Source organism: Prionailurus viverrinus, chromosome B4 (genome assembly GCF_022837055.1).
Source record: "Prionailurus viverrinus isolate Anna chromosome B4, UM_Priviv_1.0, whole genome shotgun sequence".
Classification (NCBI taxonomy): domain Eukaryota; kingdom Metazoa; phylum Chordata; class Mammalia; order Carnivora; family Felidae; genus Prionailurus; species Prionailurus viverrinus.
The window spans coordinates 22,853,806-22,878,820 of NC_062567.1; the positions used below are offsets into that span (position 1 = coordinate 22,853,806).

Consider the following 25,015-nt stretch of genomic DNA (forward strand, 5'->3'; position numbering starts at 1 on the left):
TTACTAATCAGGGTCCATTTATTTTTAACAATATGTTCATGTATTTCTTTTACTTACAAGGATTAGGAATTATGGCTTGTGCCTGTTTTAGCTTCATCTTTTATTTAATACCATCTTTTTTGACTACCAATTTAAGACCATTATAGCACAGTTCCACGGGAGATTTTTCAAGGAAGGCAAAAACCAATTTTGGTGTCTATGCAGAAATATTCATTTGACAGCCTACGTATGCTTAATAGAAACTGTCGTAAGATAAACAATAGATAGATAATAGAAATTGTCATTCTAATCACATTGTCCATACGTAATTTTCACTCATGGAAAAATACTTCACATGTAATTACAGGAGTATCAAGTCCAAAATGTACACGTTATGGGATTTAGTGCATTAATGACCTTTGAATTAACAGGAAGACTTTTAAATGACTTCTGTTGACCAACCACCCTTGAAGGAAAGATAACTGATACAGCTGGAAAGAAAATGGCAGGGAAGGGGTGAAATACATAAAGGAGATTCAGAGGTACGATCTTCCAGTTATAAACTAATAAGATGCAGGAATGTCGTAGACCACAGGGGGAATACAGTCAATAATAATGTAGCAATTTTGTATCATGACAGATGGTAACTAGACTAATTACAGTGACCATTTTATAATATATATAAATGTCAGAACATGATGTTGTACACCTAAAACTAATACAATATTGTTATGTCAATTATTCTTCAATTAAAAAATGGTAGGGAGAACTGAAATCTGCCTACCAATATTTTCCTAATATTTTATACTGGAAAACTGCTCTGCTCTGTAAGATGGTAGCATATATTAAAACATGAATCAGGAGAGAGAGAGGAGATGGGGAAGACGGGGAAGGGAGGGAAGAGGAAAGCGAAAATGATCCTATAGGAAAATAGACATTGTTGTCAAGTATACTGGAATACCATCAAGTAGCCAAGTAAAATGAACCTGAACAAAACCACTAATAGGCTCTGTATTCGGTACTCTTACCTTCATTTAATGAGAAATTGACCTTGAAGTGACATTACATTCACCAACTTAAACCCTGAGCTTCCCAATTAAAGTATTTTGTAGTTGGTCACATTATCATCAAAAGCTCAACTCTTTGTCCTTAATGGAATTTAGGTTATTAAAATGCTGGGCACCATTTGAAAAGATATTTACTGAAAATTGATGCTCGAAACAAAATTCATCTGAAGTCTCAGAAAGTGGCTCTTCTGGAAGATATTTATTACATGTCCTCACCTTCACATTGGGTTTTGACAGCAGTTTCAACAGCTCTCTGATCTCACTGTTTAATGGCTTGTTCTGAAGCTCTTCGGCCAGCTGTAAGGGAGATCACATGGACAGAGAGAGCATTTAGTAAGAGCACTGTGTAGCTCCATGTGTGACAAATGAGAATCTATCTTGCCACTTTCCAGTGATTAAGGAAAAGTCAGCATGAAAGAAAACAGACGATCAATCACTGCTCCTCTTTTTAGGCCCTTGGTAGCCCAGGTCCCACCCCGGGATCTTGGCTGAGAGTAGAACTAAAAAAAATCCTATCAGCCAGATCACCTTCTGATTTATTGCAATGAGGGCAAATCCCAGCACTTCATCTTAAGGAATGGTCTTTTGCATGCAAACAAAGGACCACTTGTAAAAAGGACTGGATCAGGCTTTGACACGATTTTTTAAAAGAGAGAGAGAGGAAGAAAAAGACAAAAATGAAAAAAAAAGTTTCTGAATGAGGTGGTGAAACCCACAGGGTTTCCAAAAGCCCACAGTAGCTTGCTGTTTAGAGCTGAACTGAAAAAGAACTAGAATGTCTCTAATAAGAGCAAATGGTCTGAAACTTTTATTATGTGTACCTACACAGACTAAGAAGTCCGTTAAATGGGAACCAGGCTAATCATAAAATGACTTACAATAGGTTGACAAGTACTCTGGTACCAAAATGCTGACTGTATTCTACTATAATGATCGAGAATGCCCGTAGATGATTCTAGCTAAAGAAAGGGTTAGAACCTTGAACCTGTCTCATGTTCTTCACTTAGAGATGTTCCTATCAACATTCTGTTCCATTTCAGGTATGGTAAGGATCATATATTTTCGAAAGAAGAAAAGCAAGAACAAATAGAAAAAAAAAATTACAGGGGTGCTGGGGTGGCTCAGTTGGTTAAGTATCTGACTTCTGATTTCGGCTCAAGTCACGATCTCATGGTTTGTGAGGTTGGAGCCCTGCATCGGGCTCTGCACGGACAGAGCAGAGCCTGCTTGAGATTCTCTCTCTCTCTCCCTCTACCCCTCCCTCTCTCTCTTAAATAAACATTAGAAGAAAGAAATTTAAAAAAAGAAAAAAAAATTGTGAAATACTCAGTAAAGAATTCAAAATATGTACATATATTTTCATTTAAAAACCGTTCTTAAGATATTGCACGAAATTTCTTTTTGTTTCCACCAAGGTTTTTAAAAAGAGCTGTTCTTATCTCTGGAAAAGGACTTTTCTCTAAAAGAAGGGCATAATATAAATTATACACAAAAAATAAAATCTGATAAAATTGATAAATTCACTGGTTACATTTCAAAAAGTGATTTTACTTTTCCAAGGTAAAATTTTTGTCAAGTTAAAATAATTCTTAGAAATAATCGCTAACTTACAAAAAGGCATAAAAGGCTCTCTGCATGCCTTAGTCACTTTTTAAAAATTTAAACATATTGCTGGGATGAATTAGAAAATGCTACATTTACCGTATAAGTCTCTAATTTTTTTTTAAAAGCAATACTGTAATATGATTGGGCCTCAATCACATTGGATATCAACAAATATTTCCCCAAACCCTCAAGAGTCAATGTCTTTAAGGTGATTTTTAAGACTTTCTCAAGTGGCAACTATAGCTTCCAGCTGTAGAATTCTATCTACACCTTCACTTCAAAAATTGTGGTTCTACGATGCACAGGAGTGAGTCGCCTCATAAAACACATACACTGAAACATCCCGATAATTTGTAATCTCTGGATAAACCTGGAAGGGAGGCTGGGGACTCACCAGGCGGCAAACATCTGAGAGATTTATTACATATGCTTTATTATCTAAATTAGGAGATAAAATATATATAAGAAAATCAACCTCGGAAGGTGGTTGGTTTTCTTAAATTATACTTATGGCCCTGATATTTTACTCAAGTGAACTACTGCTTGTTTTATCACAACAAAGTAAAAAGTTTAAAAGGCAACAGGTAAGTTAACAGGACATCACTAAAACGAGCCTTCACACACAACCGATTTCTTGTGCAGCTTTGGTGTCTTATAGTTTATCCAGGTGCGCTCTCAATTCATCCGAGTTTGAAAGTTAACAGTAAGAAACAGCAAGTTAGCTCCCTCCCCCAGATCGAAAATAAAATTATAGCCACAGGAAATTAACTACTCCATCAATGCCAACTGCTTCTAAAATTTATTTTTTGGTTATGAAGGTAATTTGGAAAGGTCTAATATCCATAAATCATTACTATGCTTTATAATCCATTTTAAAAACAACCCTGTCTTTTTATGTATTTCATATGCCTCATTCCTATACGAGTATCTGTCATTTTTTTTAGCACTGTCAGCAATAGACATATCTCATTTGTCTTTATTTCTCCAAAGCATTCCTCCTGCCTGTGACTTTTCTCAGAACGCTAATAGCTGACAGCTTCTCTCTCCCCGGAGAGTTCGAGCCTAAAATTTCTGTTACGTAGTTACCAAGGCAGAACAAGATGGTATCTCCAATGCAAAATTTTTAGAGCAGGAGAGTGAATGAAAATCAGCATAATGTCAGCATAAGCTCTGTGATGACAGGACTTTTGGAAACGTTTGCAGCTTCTTCTGGTTTTCGCTCATTGGATCACACGCGTCTGTCTGCACCGGGATGAGCTCTGTCCCGGCCAGGCCCGAGGGAGCCATGTCCCAGGGAGCTCAGGAAGGCACACTTACATCATCGGCCAAGACCGCTGCGCCGTGGAGGATGGGCACGGGGTTCTGCTTCTCATAGTAGTGGAGTTTTTCATGAATCTGGAAGAAAAACAAGTGAGTATAAGTTCACCTGCTGGCAAACAGGAAGATACTGTAAGATTTTTATCTCTGCCAAGAAAACTGATCCGCTCGACTCTCTAAACAAAAACTGTATGTTTCGATAAACCTAGAGATGACAGGTATGTGGGCATCATTCATCTCTGGTCCAGTGTTTCTAACATGAGGTCAAATGGGGGAAAAAATCGTTATCAAATAGGACTCACAGCAAAGCTAAACCTTAGTTTTTCCCCCGAATAATTGTTAGTTTTATAAAATCTGTAATTTCTAAAACATACTGCTTCAATACCTTAAGTACTGGTTGTAATTTATATTCCTGCTAAAAACATCAATTATGATTAAAGCAAAGTGATAAGCTGGCAGCTACATCCTGCCAGCCTGGTTTGTGATAACCACGAAGAGCGAGGGGGCTGGCACTGTGTGGGCCAGTGGTCAGCACTCTGGGAACGCCTTTCTGAGCATGCTGTTCCTTTGAGTCTTTTTTCCCCCCAAATTGTCAACGTCTCCCCCGCCCAGGGTCAAACTTCTAAGAAACAAAGAGAGTTCTCATAGCTAGAGAGACACGTCTCATAACTATTAAGCTTAAATAATTTTCTGTACTGTAAAACCAGTAAAATTATATTGTTAAATAATAAATAATTTGGTCCTTCATTTCCCATCATTACCCAAGATACACAAAGGCCAGAAGATAGTTTAGTGCATTATAAGACAGCGTTCTGTAAAAAAAAAAAAAAAAAAAAAAAACAAAAAAAACAAAAAACGAAAAAACCCGAGTACTATCAAGAGATGAAAGATGCTTTGACAAACGCAAAGCATTTGATTGATTTCAGTTTGATCGATTTCAGCTCATACAGAGGTGCCCTTAAAATGTTATACTTGAAAACTTACTTAAGCCTCTACTTATTCATTTACACTTGAAGAAATTGCCCCTCACTATATATAAAAAACAGTTGCACTTCAGAATTTCCCATTTTTAATAGGTATCAAGTAATACACTCTTAGGTATCCAGTAATATACTCTTTAATTATACTGAAAGCTAACCAAACTCTCTTGTAAAATGTCTGGAAGATAGATTTTATTTTGATTAGCCAGATGCTACTGCTAAGAGAGGATTCTATTACCTTTTTGGCAAGCTGGTCCACAATGCAAAGTATCAGGGAAAGAATTTTGACACTTATGATATTACCAGTGATCAGGACCACAGTTTTGCTTAAAATACTGGAACATTTAAATATTAATCACGGTAGGATAATAAACAAATTATTGTATTAAGACTACAAGCTATAGAAGGAGCAAGATTTGATGTGAGAAACTATTACAGTATGGTCGAAAACAAAACCGTCCCACCTAAGAGCTAAATTAATTTTGCTTAAGTCAGTATCAAAAATTCAGTCACCTCAACAAATACTATCATAGAATGCTGAACCTACCCTTCTCGGAAGACTCGCCTAGCTTTATTGCAACTACTTGTTTAAATGTCTGTTTCCCTGTAATAATAAATACAGAGGCTCATAGTTACTAGGGACTTACCGTGTGTCTGTATTCCCTATGTAACAGTGATCAGTACTATCAGTAATACAGTCTTCAGGGAGTTCAGTATTTTAATTCCTTAACCCTCACAAGGATAGTAAGAGGCAGAATGCAACAGCATCCCATTTTACAGATGAGCAGATACACAGGAGTTAAGCAATGGGCTGTGGTTCCATAGAGAAGCAGCTGAGCTGGGACTTAAAGGTCAGGCCACCTGGCTTAGTGTCTGAGCTCGTCACTGCTCCAGAAGCCTGCCTCTCAGACTAACATTCCTCTGCCTTCCTCACGGACCTCGTTCACTGCTGGCTGAACAGGACAGAGAGGAGGCTGGGCAGATACGTGACAAATAATAATGGCTGTTTCCAATGACCACAGGATGGTCCCTTGGCACCCCTCCCCTTATTTTTTCTTTCCAACATTTCTTCGGTTTTCCAGATTAATTTATATTGATACACTACTGTAATCACAGCCTGAAATTACATGCCCCAAATAGATGTATTGTTTCTCCACTTACTTTGCTGCTTCTGAGTGTCTTTTAAAACCTGTGAGCCCCTCTCTCCACATCATCTTCTGTAGATCTTCAGCCAAGTGATATGAAAACCTGCCCCCACCCTGCCCACCCTGGGACTTTGTATTCTATCAAGAATTTTCAAATGTTCTCCTACAGTTTCTTTTTTGTGTTTTTTTCTCCTAGAATTTCTAACTGCCGGTAACCCTATGTTGATACATGTCTCACTTCAGGACAGAATTTTAAAAATTAAGTTGGTAGGAAAGTAAAAATTATTCTAAGTAGTTCTAAGTTGTCTGTTGTTTCCCAAATAATTGACTTTTACTGGTATTTATAATATCCAGGAAGAAAATGAAAAACAAAAATGAGTTTTAAATACTAATAAACAGGTAAGACGTATAAACTTCACCCCAAGGTTATTCAACAGAACTCTCTGTGATATTGAAAACATTCTGGGGGCGCCTAGATGGCTCAGTCAGTTAAGCATCCAATTCTTGATCTCAGCTCAAGGTTGTGAGTTCAAGTCCTGAGTTGGCCTCCACGATGGGCGTGGGGCCTACTTAAAATTAAAAAAAAAAAAACGTTCTGTACCTGCTTGCCCAACATGGTTAGTCACCGGCCACATGTGGCTAGTGAGCACTTGTCCTGTGGCTAGTTTACTTAAGGAACTGAATTTTTTTATCTTATGTAATTTTTATTAATTTAAATTTAAATGCCCACGAGGCTAGTGGCTTTCATATTGAATGATATGGCACAGCTTTATGTTAAATGCTGTAGTTCACCTTTACACACCAGAAAAATTCACTCTGATATAGTTTAGTCAATTTCCCTGAGTGCTAACATTCTGGAATCCAACAGACAAACAGAACCGCAGACACGGCATCTAATTACTAAATGTCATGTATTGCCAAACCTACAAAATCTCATTTATTTTAACTTAAACACTTCCCTTTGCAGACTCAGCCATGCAATCAAAGCATACTTCGTTTTTGTCCTCTGAACACCAAGAAGAGAGCAAAAGTGGAAGGAGTTGCAGAAAGAAAAGAGTCAGGAGTAAAAAAGACTGGCGAAAAGGGGAGACTGGTTAGTTTCATACGATAGCAAAACAGGCAATTATTCAAAAGTAAGGTCCTAAAAAATGGCATGCTAAAATATTTAAAATACACTATTAAGAAAAAGGGACGTTTTAAAACGGAGACATTTATGCTCCACTAAATAGTGATTATGCACGTGGCCGCAAGGGTCCGTCTTCTGTAATTATACTTACATCAGAAAAAGTCAGTTAAAATAAAAACCATTTCTACATGTAACCAATTCTTATAGGAAAGCTGTAATTACCTTCATTTACACACATCTTGAAAATAAATGTTTAATTTTTGTAAGAGAATCTGGTGCCGATAATATAATTTTTGTACACGTATCGCAGAGATGGTTTTAAACGAAGCTTCAATAGCGAATGTATAAAATAAATCTTGGCTAATCTCAACACAATTATTTGTTTGAAACGTCTCAGTGACGTGTAGAGGTAAACGGAAGAACCCAATCATGGTTACCCGAATGGTATTAAATAAACCAAAGCTGTAAAAATCCATTTCCTGCCTTCTATTATGAATATTAAAAAGCAGTGAAAACACCCGCTCGGTAGTTGGATTCTCTATGTTAACAGCAAGCAGCCAAACCAGAATTAGCACTGCACGCACCCCACCCCCCACACAGCTACCTCATGTATTTAGAACACGGAGAAGAGAGAGTTCCGAGTATTAGAAGCACCACAGGACACAATGCCAGCCAGGAGGAGCTGGGAATGACAGAACTATGTTGTGTAGGGTTTAAAATAAATAAATAAAAATATTCTACTAATGGCGAGGATCCTCTTTTAAAAAATAATAATCTTTCTCCAAAAAAAACCATTTTATTAGGAAAGAGGAAATTTAAAGCTGGAAAAACATCAACAGAACAGAGGCAACAGTGCTCAACTGTATGTCCTTCTTTCCAATTTTATAGCACTACTCTCTCTTTTGGCGAATTTTCTTGGCCAATAGCTCCAAAAAAATAAAATTATTAAAACTGATGAGGGGTAATGCTTTGTTCCCTGTCTTTAATATGCGATGAATTCTGGCTTTCCACTGCCATAGATCCATAGTATCATGTGAAATTAATACCCATGCAAGAGTTATATTATTATTATTATTTTTTTAATGAATGTTCATGGCACATGGGTAGCTCAGTCAGTTAAGCATAGGATTGGGTCATGATCTCAGGGTTGTGAGATGGAGCCCCTCGTTGGGCTCGGTGCTGGGTGCAGAGCCTGCGTGGGATCCTCTCTCTTCCTTTCTCTCTGCAGCCCCGCCTATCCCCCCTCTGAAAATACACTTTAAGATATATATATGAAAAAATTTAATGTTCAATCTCACAAAATGTTTTCCATTAGATACAACCATACTGTTTCTCCTGTTTGACAAGGTAATATGGGAATTCTATTCATAGATTTCAAACTACTACTCATCCTGGCATTCCCACGGTGAACCTTGCTCGATTAGGATATATTGATCTTTTAACGTGCTGTGGAATCCACTGGCTAATATTTTATTTAGACTTTCTCCATCAATATTCTTGACTGAGGCTGTGTTATTTTTTTCCCCATTGGTCCTGTCTTTCTTAGGTCTTGATAACAATATTCTACTAACTTCATTTTTTTAAAACTATGGAAGCTTCTATCTTTTTATATGGGCTGAAAACATCTCAATACTACTGGAGTAATCTCTTCTTGAAATATTTTACTGCATTCCCCTGAGAAACTAGCTGGATCTGACATATTTTGGAGGGTAGCTTTATCCCTCAACTTTATTTCTTCTGGGTGGCTTCAGGCAATTTCTCCATGTAGGTTTTTCTATCTTTTCTATTGTCAGTTGTGGCAAATACTATCTCCTAGAAAAATTATTCGTTTTTTTTTTCCTGGTCTTAAAAAATACCATCTCCCAGAATATTATTCATTTTCTCTTGGAATCCATTGAAGCAAAATAGCCTCTTGCGAGTCTTTGAATTTCCTCTATTACACATTTTCTTTAGCACCATTTCTTAGTTGCTGTATCCATGCTTTCTCTATTTCTACCCTTTATCCCTCTGTTAGTGAAGAAACATTGATTTCACTGTATTTTCAAAGAACTACCTTTTAGATTAGCTTTACTGTTTTTGTTTTCTAGTATTTTTCTGCTTTCATCTTAGTTCATTCCTTCTTTCTGTAATCCAGCCCTTCGTAACCTTTCAGTCATAACACTTCCTCACACAAATTATAAGAAAACGAAAGAAAAGGCAAACTACCCTAACTGGAGTTTCGTTCATTCACACAACATTGACTAAGGCAAGCACCCATTCTAGGAGAAAGATACTCCGTATGGGAAAAAAAATATATGGCAAGAGTGTACGTCACTTAAACTTGTCCATTTAGAAAGGTAATAGCCTGGGAAAGATGAGGACACAGACCACAGAAAGGGAAAACTTCAGTTGACCTATTCAAGCAAGTGAGAATAGTATTTGCCCCTGTTTCATTCACTGCCCATTAGCTGGGCAGCTGAGATCATTTGTTTTGTTTCTTAAATTCCACATATGAGTGAAATCATGGGGTTTTTGTCTTTCTCTGACTGACTTCTTTCACTTAGCCTAATAACTCTCTAGCTCCATCCAAGTCATTGCAAGTGGCAAGATTTCATTATTTTTAGGACTGGCTGATATGCCATTGTATATATACACCACACCTTCCCATTCTTTAACTTCTAAAATGTTTGAAATGTTTTAATTATTAATGTTCCATTTTAAACACGTTAAATGTTTTTTGAAAATAAAGCAAATGTATTTCACCGCATACCCAGCATCAAAATTAAAGCGCTATTAGCCTGGCATATTTGCTTCAAATATCTCTTAAAGTAATTCATAAGAGATAAGGCTAGGGACCCGTCCTTCTGTCCCCTCCTCTTTCCTTTCTGCCAAGAAAACAAAACATTATGTTGACACTGACAGATATATTCCCATATGCATTTTCATCTTTTTAAGCATATATATATTGATAAGCATCATAAGCTTCTTTTTTTTTAATTTTTACTTAAGTTCTAGTTAACATATAGTGTAACACTGGTTTCAGGAGTAGAATTTAGTGATTCATCACTTCCATATACAGCCAGCGCTCATGAAAGCTATTTTTGTACATAAATGGCACTGTTTCCTCAACAACTGGATTTTTCATTCGATACGACATTGAGATATCTAGCTTGATACATGTGTATGTCGTTCATCCATTTTAACAGCTCGATGATATTCTGTCATACTAATTAACAGTAGTTTACATGGGACATCTGGGTGGCGTAGTTGGTTAAGCATCCAACTTTGGCTCAGGTCATGATCTCACAGTTCATGAGTTCGAGCCCCACAACGGGCTCTGTGCTGACAGCTCAAAGTCTGGAACCTGCTTTGTATTCTCTGTCTCCCTCTCTCTCTGCCCCTCCCCTGCTTGTGCTCTTTCTCTCTCTCAAAACTAAACATTAAAAACAAACACAAAAAAACAGTAGTTTCCCTATCTTTTTTTTTTTTTTAAACTGAGAACACGGTGGTTGTTTCTGCTCTTTGTTATTGAATGCCTTTTCACACCACTCCTCCCTGCACTGTGAGAGATGCCTAACAGTCGTCAAGTGTTTCCTGAGTGCCCAGACCCTTGCCAACACTTGGTGTTACCAGACATCTTGCTAATCAAATGGATAGGAAATGGAATCTCCCTATGGCTTTAATGTCTATCTTCTCCAATTTCCGAGTTCTGTTTTCACAGTAGTTTCAGAGGCAGAGACAGCTGCTCCCAACATAAACTGTCCTCTTCCACAGCCATTGAAGAACTGTAGCTAGACAGCCACTGCCTAGTGAAGCCACATTTCCTGTCATGTCCACCCTCCACCCCTCCCCCTACAGCTCAGCTGTCAAGCACGAGAGGGAAGTTCTAAGTGCCACTTCCAGGCTGAGGCTTTTTTTTTTTTTTTTTTTTAATTTTTTTTTTCAACTTTTATTTATTTTTGGGACAGAGAGAGAGAGAGCATGAACGGGGGAGGGGCAGAGAGAGAGGGAGACACAGAATCGGAAACAGGCTCCAGGCTCTGAGCCATCAGCCCAGAGCCTGACGCGGGGCTCGAACTCACGGACCGCGAGATCGGGACCTGGCTGAAGTCGGACGCTTAACCAACTGCGCCACCCAGGCGCCCCCAGGCTGAGGCTTTTAAGAAATTGGGATGCTTCCTCCATACTCTCCCCCTCCCCCAGCTGCCTGCAGACTATGACAAGGCCTTAAATGACAGCAAAGCCACCAGATGGAAGCATCTGGGTCCCCAAAAGACCTTACAGAGGACAGCGACACCTCAATCTGACGTATCCCTCTAAATGATCGTTGAGCAGGAAATCAACTTCTGTTGTACCTAAACTATTACATTTTTTTCGACTACTTGTCAATTGTCCACCCTACCTTAAAAAATACAGCAGCCCTGGGCACACAGAAGTTACTTTAACATAGCCAAAGACATCCAGCTTTTTCTATATGGTTGCGCATTTTGTTTCTTAAAATATTCCCTGTCCTAATAAAGAGATTCTGCTGTGACTTCTTTAAAGTTTTACAGTTTGACTTCGTATAGTGAAAGAGCTCTAAGTTGATTTATGTCCAAAAGGATAGCACCATTTAATCTCTTCCCACTGATCTGTAATATTACTTATCAAACTCCCGTACACAAATTATCTGTAGCTGGGCTCTCTATTCTGTATTCTTAATTTGTTTCTTTGAGCCAATATTGTTATTATACTTTTATCTACACTTGACACTTAGAGTAAGGAAAAACTTCTTAGCCCTTTATTCTGCCACACGGCTTTTGGGTTAAGCTTGCCAGCTACACATATTCCGTGAAAAACGAAGTTGGGATATCTTAACCGTCTCCCAGCATTCTGGGAATTTTGTTGAAATCTATCTTCCAATCACTTTGCTCTCTTAAACTGTCTAATCTCTAAAGAACTTATTCACAGAGTGTTTTTTTTTAAGTATTTATTTTTGAGACAGAGAGAGGAGACACACAAGTGGGGGAAATGGCAGAGAAAGGGTGACACAGAATCTGAAGCAGGCTCCAGGCTCTGAGCTGTTAGTGCAGAGTCCCAAGACAGGGCTCGAACTCACAAACCGTGAGAACATGACCTGAACCGAAGTCAGATGCTTAACTGACAGCCACCCAGGTGCCCGTCACAGAGTGTTTTGAGTGTTTTTTTAAAATAACTCTGCATCTTATTTGTATAGTTCATATATGACTCTTTTTACAAATCTCTGTTCTTTTTTTCCTAGCACCTCATGTTCTTCTTATGCTTAAAGCCTTCTTTATAGCTGATATCATTTAAGCATACTTATTTTATAAAATTGTTGTATTACATAGAGTGCTTGACTTTTCATCTTGCTATTTGCGATGCCTGCAGACTGTAGCTGAGGGTAGACTGTATTCTCAAATGTTTTGTAATCTGGGGTTGTTAGTAAATCTTCCAAGGGGTGTCATATTAAGTCCTAGGTTGATGGTATATCTTTTCAGAAAGCCTTTTTATTTGCTTCTGATGGGTGAGTTTGCCAGATCGCCAGCCGCTTCGCTACTTTCACAATTTGGGATTCCTGGGCTTTGTGGGCAAAAACTCCAGCCACAGGAAAGATCTTGGGAAAATGGTGGAGGAAGAGATCCTGAGCTCACCTCTCACAGATCCATCAACACTAGAACTACAGAAGACGCAACTCACTGTGAACATCATCTAAAGACTGGCAAAATACATCTTCCACAGACCAACAGTTAAAGGGAAGCCACATGAAGAAGGATAGGGGAAAGAGATACAATTGGAAACGAAATCCCCAGACCCATGACCCACCAGGAAGGATATTACAAGCATGAAGACGCTCTCTCAGAAGAGAGGGAAATCAGCCCCATAAAGACAAGCCTCCATAAAGCCTGGTTTGAAAGTCAGCAGTGCTTAACTGTGGGAGCCAGAGGGCTACGGGAAACCAAGAGTGTGCTCTTTCAAGGGCCAATGCACTATATTGCTTAGTCTGAGACCCAGCCCAGAGGCAGCGGTTTGAAAATCACCTGGGTTATACATGAAGGAAATTAATTGACTTATTTTATAGCATGTGCTGGAGAAGCAGGAATCTCTACAAACCTTCTGCAGAACAGCAGTGTTGGCGGGAGCCCTTTCTCTTGCCTTCCACCAGCCAGCTGGCCAGACACGGGAGTGAGTCAGTTCTGCCAGTCTCCATCTACCTTGCTCGCGCTGCTTGCCCTGCATTGGCGCTCCCTGTGAACCCAGCCCACCAGATCTGCCCACCCTGGCAGGTGCCCCTCCAAAGCAGCTCCTGCTCCGACAAACCAGGTGGGCAGCCTCAGTGGGCACAGCACCCTCCAAAACAATTCCTGTCCTGGAGAAAGGGGGGCCAGTCATGCGTACCAGCGTGCCCAAAGCAGTTGCAGCCAGGACTCTCAGCCAGCCTCGCTGGGAGCTAACCCTGCCCACCAGCGTGCCTACCGCAGCCACAGCCCAGTCACAAAAGGGGGCACATGCTGCCCACACGGGGACACCCCACAAGTGCCTGCTACTGGTGACCAAAGGGTATTGTGCTCCTGGACCCACAGGATGCCTTCTATATAAGGCCACTGCCTTCAACACCAGGAGACGTAGCTGACCTACCGAATGCATAGAAACAAACAAGAGAGACAAAATAAGGAGACGAAGGAACATGCTCCAAACAAAGGAACAAGATAAAACTTGAGGGAAAGAACTAAAAGAAACAGAGAAAAGGAATCTACCTAACGAACGGTTCAAAGTAATGGTCATTAAGGGGTCCCTGGGTGGCTCAGTTGGTTAAGAGCATGACTCTTAACCTCAGCTCATGTATTGATCTCAGGGTGATGAGTTCAAGCCCTGCATTAAGCCCCACACTGTGTGTCAAGCCTCCTTTAAAAAAAAAAAGCTGGGGTAGCAATTCCCATATCAGACAGAATAGACTTTAAAACAAAGAGACTTTAAAACAATGAGACAGGGGCGCCTGGGTGGCTCAGTCAAGCATCCGACTTTGGCTCAGATTATGATTTCACGGTTTGTGGGTTTGAGCCCACATCGGGCTCTGTGCAGACAGCTCAGAGCCTGGAGCCTGCTTCTGATTCTGTGTCTCCCTCTCTCTCTGCCCCTCCCCCAGTCACAATCTGTCTCTCAAAAGTCAATAAATGTTAAAAAAAAAAAATTGTTTTTAAAGAGTGTAATGAGACAAAAACATCACATAACGATAAAGGGATCAATCCAACAAGAGGATATAACAACTGTAAATATCTATGTACCTAAGACAGGAGCACCTAAATTTATAAAGGAAATACTGAGATATAAAGGGAGAAACTGACAATAATAAAATACTGTGGGACTTTAATACCCCAATTATATCAATGGATAGATCTCTGAGACAGAAAATCCATAACGGCTCTGAATGATACATTCAACCACATGGACTTAACAGATATATACAGAATATATTTTCAAGTGCATGTGAAAAATTCTCCAAAACATATCACACGTTAAGCCACAAAACTAGTCTCAAGAAGTTCAAGGAGACTAAAATCATAACAAGCATCTTTTTTGACCATAATGCTATGAAATTAGAAATCCATTACAAGAAAACACTGAAAAAAATACAAAGTGGAGGCTAAACAACCAGTCAACGGAGACGCCAAAGAGTAAAAAATAATGTGTGTATACACACACACACACACACACACACCTGGAAACAAATGAAAACGGAAATACAATGGTTCAAAATCTTTGCCACACAGCAAAAAGCACTTCTAATAAGGATGTTTATAATGATCCAGAACTACCTTAAGAACCAAGAAAAAGTCCAAATGAACACTTTAACCTTATACTTAAAAGAACTAGGAAAAAAGAACAAAGCCCAAAGCCAGCAGAAAGAAGGAAATACTAAAAATCAGAGTGTAAATGAAATAGAAATTAAGAGAACATAGATAAGATTGATGAAGCTAAGCTGGTTCTTTGAAAAGATAAACAAAATTGACAAAACTTTAGACTCATCAAAAAAAAAAAAAAGAGAAAGGACTCAAAGTCAGAATGAAAGAAGTTACAACCAATATCACAGAAACACAAAATTATTTATTATTCAGAATATTAATTATATATAAATAATATAAACATAAGTAATATAATATTAAGAATTATGAGAGACTACTACAAAAAATTATGCACCAACAAATTGGACAACCTTGAAAAAATGGATAAACCCCTAGAAACATACAATCTTCCAAGACTGAATTAGGAAGAAATAGAAAATCTGTAGAGATAAATTACTAGTAACAAAACTGAATCAGTAACAATAACAATAACAATAATAGCTTCATGGTGAATTCCAGCAAACATTTAAACAAGAGTTAACGTAGTTAACTAGGCTAGTTAACCTAGCCTTCTCAAAATGTTCCACAAAATTGAAGACAGAGGAACGCTTCCAAATTCATTCTACAAGGACATTATCCTGATACCAAAATAAAGACACTACAAAAAAAAAAAATTAAATTTTTTTAATTTTTTATTCTTGATGACTATAAATGTCATCAATATTCTTGATGACTATAGATGCAAAAATCTTCAAACAAAATATCAGCAAACCAAATGCAACAATATATTAATGAGATTATTCACCATAATCAAATGGACTTATTTTAGGGATCAAAGGGTGGTTCAACATCCTCAAATCAACATGATACACCACTTTAACAAAATGAAGGGTAAAAATCATATGATCATCTCAACAGGACGCAGAAAAAGCATTTGAAAAAATTCAACATGCATTCATCATAAAAACTCTCAGTAAAGTGGATAGAGAGAGAACTTAAATAAAAAAGGCCACATACGACAAAACCCACAGCTAACATCATACTCAAGGGTAAAAGCTAAAAGCTTTCCCTCTAAGATCAAGAATAAGACAAGGATGCCCACGCTTGCCACGTTTATTCAACATAGTACTGGAGGTCCTAGCCACAGCAATCAGACAAAAGAAGGCAGGGGGCGGCACCTGGGTGGCTCAGTTGGTCAGGCATCCAATTTCAGCTCAGGTCATGATCCTGTGGTTTGGGAGTTTTAGCCCCACATCGGGTTCTCTGCTGTCAGTGCACAGCCCATGTGGGATCCTCTGTCTCCCTCTCTCTCTGCCCCAACCCTGCTTGTGCACTCTCTCCCTCAAAAATAAATAAACATTGAAAAAAAAATTTTAAGCCACCCAAGTTGGTAAGAAAGAGGTAAAACATGATACGATATATAGAAAATCTTAAAGGCTCCACCAAAAAAAACAAAAACAAAAACAAAAAACTATTAAATGAATTCAGTAAAGTTGCAAGGCACAAAATTATATACTCTGAAATCTGTTGTGTTTTTACACAGTAATAATAAGCTGTCAGAAAAAAATGGAGAAAACAATCTCATTTACAATCACAACAAAAAGAGGAAAACACCTAGAAATAAATTTAACCAAGGAGGTAAAAGACCTGTACTCTGAAAACTATAAGACACTGATGAAAGAAACTGAAGAAGATACAAATGAATGGAAAGATATCCCATGCTCATGGATTGGAAGAATTAATATTGTTAAAATATCCATATGACCCAAAGCAATCTACAGATTCAATGCAATCCCTATCAATTCAATGCAATAGTATTTTTCATAGAACTCGAACAAATAATCCTAAAGTTTGTATGGAATCACAAAAGATCCAGAATAGCCAAAGCAATCTTGCTTGGAAAAGAAGAACTAAGCTGGAGGTATCACAATCCCAGGTTTCAGACTATACTACAAAGCTATCGTCATCAAAACAGTAGGTCATTGGCACAAAAATGGACACAGAGATCAATGGAACAAAATAGGGAGCCCAGAAATAAACCTATGTGTACCTGGTCAACTAATCTATGACAAAGGAGGCAAGAATATACTATCCTATGGGGAAAGGATAATAATTACTTTTTCAAATAAATAAATAGTGTTGGGAAAACAAGACAGCCACATGGAAAAGAATGAAACTGGACCACTTTCTTACACCATACACAAAAATTAACTCAAAGTGGATTAAAGACCCAAGTGTAACAACTGAAACCATAAACTCATAAAAGAAAACACAGATCTTAGTACTATTTTTCTGGATGTATTTCCTTAAGCAAGGGAAACAAAAACAAAAATAAACAAGTAAAACTGTATCACACTAAAAACTTTCTGCACAGCAACGAACTAAATGAAAAGGGAACCTACTGAAGGGGAGAAAATGATACATCTGATAAGGGGTCAATATCCAAAATATTTAAAGAGCTCATACAAATTAATACCACCAAAAACAATCTAATTAAAAAATGGACAGACGACTTACGCAGGCATTTTATCCAAGAAGATATACAGATGGCCAACGGACACATGAAAAGATGCTCAACATGACTAATCATCAGGGGAATGAAAATCAAAACCACAATGAGATTTCATGTAACACCTGTCAGAATGACTATCATCAAAAAGACACAAAACAAGTGTTGGCCAGGACGCGCAGAAAAGGGAACACTTGTGCACTGTTGATGAGAATGTAAATTGATGCAGCCACTGTGGAAAAGTGTAGAAGTTTCTTAAAAATTTTTAAATGGAACTACCACATGATCCAGTAATTCTACTTCTGGGCATTTACCTGAAGAAAATAAAAACACTAATTTGAAAAGATATATATACCCCTTATTTTATGGCAGCATTATTTCTAATAGCCAAAATACAAAAGCAACCTAAGGGTCCATCGACTGATGCACAGATAAAGAAAATGTGATATGTATATATATATGTGTGTGTGTGTATATACACACGTGTGTGTATATATATACACACACACACACATGTGTACACACACACACACACACACACACACACACACAATGTAATATTACTCAGCCATAAAGAAGAGTGAAATCATGCCCTTCATGACAACATGGACGGACCTAGAGGGTATTATGCTAAGTGAAATAAGTTAGTCCGAGAAAGACAAACACTGTATGATTTCACTTATATCTGGAATCTAAAAAACAAAACAAACAGCCTCAAAAATACAAAGAAACTGGTGGTTGCCAGAGTTGAGGGAGTAGGGGGGTGGGCAAAATACGTGAAGGGGATTGAGAGATCTGAACTTCCAGTTATGAAATAAATAAGTTTGGAGATGAAAAGTACAGTATAGGGAATATAGTCAATAATACTGTAATAACATTGTATGAAACAGATGGTAACTACACCTATTGTGGTGAGCATTTCATAATGTATGTAATAGTTGAATCACTGTTGTATGCCTGAAGCTAATATAATATTGTAGGTCAACCACATTTCAACTAAAAATTAAAAATGGCTTTAAAACTCCACACCATGGACCAACCAGTTCATGGTTACAAAGACTGAAACTAGAATTTTTTTAGTTTATACCTAATCCCAAAACAAGACAGCCCAAATTCTTGGCTTTCTCTCTAGAAAGGCAGTTGGAATTTTTCTCATTTTCCCATTCGCTAACAGAGTAACACTAGAAAAGGAACCATTTTACATGTGTGACTCAGTAGCAATGCCCCGCCTATATTGAGCCTAATGTCAGGACAGTGCCCCCCACACCTCCCCCATCCCCAGTCTCTGGACAACCTCTCCAACATAGCTGTATCATGAGCTTAAACAGTTCCCAGTATTTACTTTCCTCTTCATTTCTTAAGTGGATTTCCCTTACTCTCTTAACAAGCTTAGTTACGCATTTAAAAGAATGTTTGCAATTATGTACCTAGAATGTCTAGGTACTTACTGTAGGAAGTAGAAGGCTGGGTTGATTATTTAATGTAAATTAATCCTGGCTTCTAAAAAGGCAGCATCCAGTTTCCTTGTACAGTATTATTATAAAAGGGGGGGTTCACTTCTTACTAGCAGGAGGAGATTCTAGGTACTTTTATACTTGAGCTTTCATGACTTATATTCATTTGGCTTGTGAGATACATTTTGGTCTGTGTTTCTACCTGATCTCAATGTATCTTTATAAAGTTGAAAATAATAGTTCTTCTAGCTTTGAATAACTTTTTCAGGGTTAAAGCAGAGATCCTTAGAATGCTTTGGTCTTCAGACTTGCTTCCGTAGGATGTAGAATTTATGAGCATACTTGTACTCACAAGCACAGTTAATAAACAAAACTTTGAGGCTGTAACTTTGCCTCAAGTGATACAGCCAAAAGGGTGGGGGCTGGGGCTGGGGGAGCCTTCAAATAGGAAGCTGGTACTGTGCCTGCAATTCAGGCCAGGGTGTTCGCAACATCTCTATAGAGATGAATTCTTATAAGGGATACATATGGCTATGAAGTGGTTATAAGCACCAGTAACACTTTTTAGGCTTAGGTTAAATTATCAAAATGAACAAACCATCAAACTTTCGATTCTGATTGAATACGCAGTGATTGTATTTGAAATCAAGTCCCAGAACCTTTTCTGCAGATCACATTACTTCAGTTCCTCGAACAAGATTCTGAAAGTAGCCGGGGCATTAAACGTTTCTTTGTAAACATTTTGTAATTCAACAAAAACTAAACTTGAGTTATCCAATCCAGAAGTCCCTAAACTGCCCCACTTTGAAATAACCCAGCATCTGTACATACATCTTTCACATCCCTCATTGTATAATGATCAGATTCTCCTTGAAAGAAACCTATATTCAATAATCACTGAAGAACCAGGAACTGTTAATGTTTTTTCAGGATGATGGTGGGTGTTACCACAAATGGCAAATAGGTTGCTTTGATACCATGTAACTTGGACAGGTTTCAATATACAAGTAGCAGTCAATCATTTGTAGTTTACATTTTAAGAAACAAGCACTGTAATTAAGAGCTGTAAAAGCAAGGGGTTTTTTTTTTTTTTTTGGTAACAAAAGATGGAATGAGGGGTCTTAAATAGTGACAAGTTGCATATCTTGGGGTCTATGCCTAAGAGTCATGGATGGTTCTCAGCAGATCACGGCCTCCTGGAAAACTGTATATAAACTGCTGGCATGTATTTTTCTAGGAAAATAATCCAAAACTTTCACCAACAAACTCAAATGGGTCTATGATCCAAAGAAAGATTAAAACTATTGTTTTAGGTTTCCAAATACAGAGGGATGATTCGTGCCAAGAAGCTTAGACTTTACCCCTCCTCCTCCTCCTCCCCTCTAAAGAAAAGTCTGAGTATGAAACACAAGGCTGAACTTGTGCTTCAGTCCATTTTCCTTGCAGAGATTGGGGGAGGGGTGTGGGGTGGGAGCCGAGAAAGAGGAAACCAGTGAAGAGGATTCCAAAGGACTTTTCATTGCTCAGTGCAAGTTACTTGCCACATTCCTCAGGCTTTCCCTTCATTTTTGTAGCAGAGTCCAATGGACTCCACCTCTCAGTAGCTGCCACTACAGCCTCCATCCCCAAGCTACTGTGAAATCGGATACACTCTGCCCAACTGTTGTTTTCCTTGCGGTCCCCAAAGAAAAGCATATGGGCCCATTACGTTTTAGGGATTTTACTGCTACCCACATGGGGACAAGGACAAGGGCAAAGAAAAATAAACACGAGGAATTTATAACATTCTCACAGTTTTCGAAACTGAAGCATCAATGTAATTGATTAAGAGCCTTTAACTTAAACATGTCTGAGTTTAAATCCCGGTTCTGCCACTAGACAACTTACCTAACGTTCGAAATGGACTGAGTGTTCATATCCCTCCCCCGCCCCCCCCCCTCAGAATTCATATGTTGCAACCTATTACCCCAACGTGATGGGTTTAGGAGGTTGGTCCTCTGGGAGGTGATTAGGTCATGAGAACAGAACACTCATGAATGAGATTAGTACCCTTATAAAAGAGACCCCAAGGGGGCTCCTTCCTCCCCTCCACCATGTAAAGACATAAAGATGCAGCAAAAGGACAGCCATCTATGAGCAAGGAGGCAGGCTGTCACTAACACTAAATCTGCTGGCACCCTGATCTTGGACTTCCCAGCCTGCAGAACTGTGAGAAACACATTTTTATGGTTTATAAGCTACCCAGTTGATAGGGTTTTGTTATAGCAACCCAAAAGGATTAAGTTAATTTTGAAAACTTTAGTTTCCTCCTATTTAGAATAGGATAATAATAGTACCTGCTACATAGCATTATTGTGAGAATAAGATCACATTAAAGAGTTACACGCTATCTCTAGAAAATAGAAAATACCCACTGAACGGTAGTGTAGGTCCTGACTCTCCCTCAGGCCTTCCACTGATATTCCTAGGAAAAGGAGATTTTAGGTCCCCCTTAACTATAGCACATCACGCACATAGGACACAATCAATGACTAGTGATAAAATCAAAGCAGAACTCTATGCTCACATAAGAATGTGCATTTCTGAGGGACCCTGAACCAAACGACATCCCCCGTGACGTTTCTTCAAAAACAGTCAAAGTAAAAGACCTGAAAAGAATCATGAACGAAGGTAGTGAGTGGCTGCAGGGTTAAGAAAGTCTGGATGGACACAGAAAAGGCAGAAACTCATTTTTTTCCACAGCAAAAGTCAAATGAGGCAGAGAGTGCAAGATCAAGCTAGGAACATCACAATGAAATTTCGAGGCAGAATATGGTTTGTGTTGAAAATGCCAGATCTACGCATTTATGAATACATGCAAAAGGTCGCATCTTAAAGTAATCCAAGTCTTGGTTTCCCTCTTCTCAAAGGAGAAAGTTCTCTCTTTAGGAGAGAGAAGAATGAAATCCTCACAAAGGAAAAAGTATGTAACAGCTAGATAAAAGGGTTCTTAGAAAGAGTAGCTATTCGAATTACCTTAAAGACCATCAAAAGCTAGCTATTATTGTTGTCAGCTTTCATCTCCCTATGGGAATTTACAGACCTTTTGTCCCCAACCCCAGATTCTGCTGAAGTGTTGAAGTGAAGACACACAGAATTTTGATTTGGTTAGGGAATGTGGAGTGCATTTCAATGTGACTGTATGGAAAATGGGTGTTGGCCAGGAGCCGGATTTCAGTCACGGTGGAAACACCCAGCAATCATAAATTGGCTGTCAATTCTTTATTCAAAACGTTCAGTGGCCTGCCGTTGCACTCAAGACTCAGGATATGCTTGCCAATGCACTGTCCTTCATGACCTAGCTCCTGCTGGCTTCCATCTCAAGCTACTCTCCCCCTAAGTTCCAACCCTAGGGACCTAATGTTGGTACCTCAAGCCTACAGGGTCCCTCTCACATTAAGGCATTCTCTCTGTCTGCAATGTACCTGAGTCTTGGGGGTATGTGTATTCATCTTTGGGTCTCAACTCAAATGCCCCTTATACAGGGGCTATCCTGCCCCTAACAGGGCTATCCAATCCAGCTCACACTCCTTTATTAGTTCTGAGAGATCCTTATTCTTTTTATCACTCTTATCAGATTTTATATTTGTATATTTATCATATTTACCAGCTTTTACCTGTCCTCACTAGAAAATGAAATTCACAGACTAGGGACAACGTCCCTAGAGTTGACCACTATGTCCCTTGCTGACGACCCAATACCGCACATAAAATAGTACCTCGAAAGTTGCAATTAATTAATGATAAATGGATACATGAATCTTCGCAATTCTAGCCATGTTTAGAGTCATGTTTAAGAGGATGGTGAATGTGTCTGTTTTCTTCTTCCTGCCCTCCTACTGATGACTATGGCCAAAGCTGGAAAGAAGTGGTAAGTCCCACATTCTGAAGAAAACTTCCAGGGTCGGCGGCAAGATGGCGGCTTAGGAGGACGCTGGGCTCACCGCACGTCCTGCTGATCACTTAGATTCCATCTACATCTGCCTAAATAACCCAGAAAACCGCCAGAGGATTAGCAGAACGGAGTCGCCGGAACCAAACGCAGACGAGAGGCCCACGGAAGAGGGTAGGAAGGGCGGTGAGGCGGTGCGCGCTCCACGGACTGGCGGGAGGGAGCCGGGGCGGAGGGGCGGCTCGCCGGCCAAGCACAGCCACCGAATCTGGCTTGCAAAAGCGGAGGGGCCTGACGGACTGTGTTCCCACAACAAGCGCGACTTAGCGTCTGGGAGGTCATAAGTTAACAGCTCTGCTCGGAAAGCGGGAAGGCTGGAGGACAAAGGGAGGGAGAGCTGCTGAGCCCCCTGACAACAGAGCTCAGTTTGGTGGGGAACAAAGGCGCTCGCCAGCGCCATCTCCCCCGCCCATCCCCCAGCCGAAATCCCAAAGGGAACTGGTTCCTGCCAGGGAACTTGCTCGATCCGCGCAAACACCCAACTCTGCGCTTCTGCGGAGCCAAACCTCCGGCAGCGGATCTGACTCCCTCCCGCTGCCACAGGGCCCCTCCTGAAGTGGATCACCTAAGGAGAAGCGATCTAAGCCTGCCCCTCCTGCCCCCGAGCACCTTGCCTACCCACCCCAGCTAATACGCCAGATCCCCAGCATCACAAGCCTGGCACGGTGCAAGTAGCCCAGACGAGCCACACCACCCCACAGTGAATCCCGCCCCTAGGAGAGGGGAAGAGAAGGCACACACCAGTCTGACTGTGGCCCCAGCGGTGGGCTGGGGGCAGACATCAGGTCTGACTGCGGCCCCGCCCACCAACTCCAGTTATACACCACAGCACAGGGGAAGTGCCCTGCAGGTCCTCACCACGCCAGGGACTATCCAAAATGACCAAGCGGAAGAATTCCACTCAGAAGAATCTCCAGGAAATAACAACAGCTAATGAGCTGATCAAAAAGGACTTAAATAACATAACAGAAAGTGAATTTAGAATAATAGTCATAAAATTAATCGCTGGGCTTGAAAACAGTATACAGGACAGCAGAGAATCTCTTGCTACAGAGATCAAGGGACTAAGGAACAGTCATGAGGAGCTGAAAAACGCTTTAAACGAAATGCATAACAAAATGGAAACCACCACAGCTCGGCTTGAAGAGGCAGAGGAGAGAATAGGTGAACTAGAAGATAAAGTTATGGAAAAAGAGGAAGCTGAGAAAAAGAGAGATAAAAAAATCCAGGAGTATGAGGGGAAAATTAGAGAATTAAGTGATACACTAAAAAGAAATAATATACGCATTATTGGTATCCCAGAGGAGGAAGAGAGAGGGAAAGGTGCTGAAGGGGTACTTGAAGAAATAATAGCTGAGAACTTCCCTGAACTGGGGAAGGAAAAAGGCATTGAAATCCAAGAGGCACAGAGAACTCCCTTCAGACGTAACTTGAATCGATCTTCTGCACGACATATCATAGTGAAACTGGCAAAATACAAGGATAAAGAGAAAATTCTGAAAGCAGCAAGGGGTAAACGTGCCCTCACATATAAAGGGAGACCTATAAGACTCGTGACTGATCTCTCTTTTGAAACTTGGCAGGCCAGAAAGAATTGGCACGAGATTTTCAGGGTGCTAGACAGAAAAAATATGCAGCCGAGAATCCTTTATCCAGCAAGTCTGTCATTTAGAATAGAAGGAGAGATAAAGGTCTTCCCAAACAAACAAAAACTGAAGGAATTTGTCACCACTAAACCAGCCCTACAAGAGATCCTAAGGGGGACCCTGTGAGACAAAGTCCCAGAGACATCACTATAAGCATAAAACATACAGACATCACAATGACTCTAAACCCGTATCTTTCTATAATAACACTGAATGTAAATGGATTAAATGCGCCAACCAAAAGACATAGGGTATCAGAATGGATAAAAAAACAAGACCCATCTATTTGCTGTCTACAAGAGACTCATTTTAGACCTGAGGACACCTTTAGATTGAGAGTGAGGGGATGGAGAACTATTTATCATGCGACTGGAAG

The 25,015-nt window shown here is 39.6% G+C and overlaps 1 protein-coding gene across 2 annotated transcripts in view; it reads right to left on the bottom strand.

Moving 5' to 3' along the window:
* Positions 1 to 25,015, bottom strand: part of MPP7 (MAGUK p55 scaffold protein 7) — a 218,128-nt gene that overhangs the window by 116,994 nt on the left and 76,119 nt on the right. For both annotated transcript variants that reach the window (XM_047865088.1, XM_047865087.1), the window contains exons 3-4: positions 3,969 to 4,046; positions 1,263 to 1,343 (exon numbers count right to left, since the gene is read on the bottom strand). In XM_047865088.1, coding sequence (XP_047721044.1) covers positions 1,263 to 1,343; positions 3,969 to 4,046 — 159 coding nt within the window. The remainder of the gene's footprint in view (positions 1 to 1,262; positions 1,344 to 3,968; positions 4,047 to 25,015) is intronic.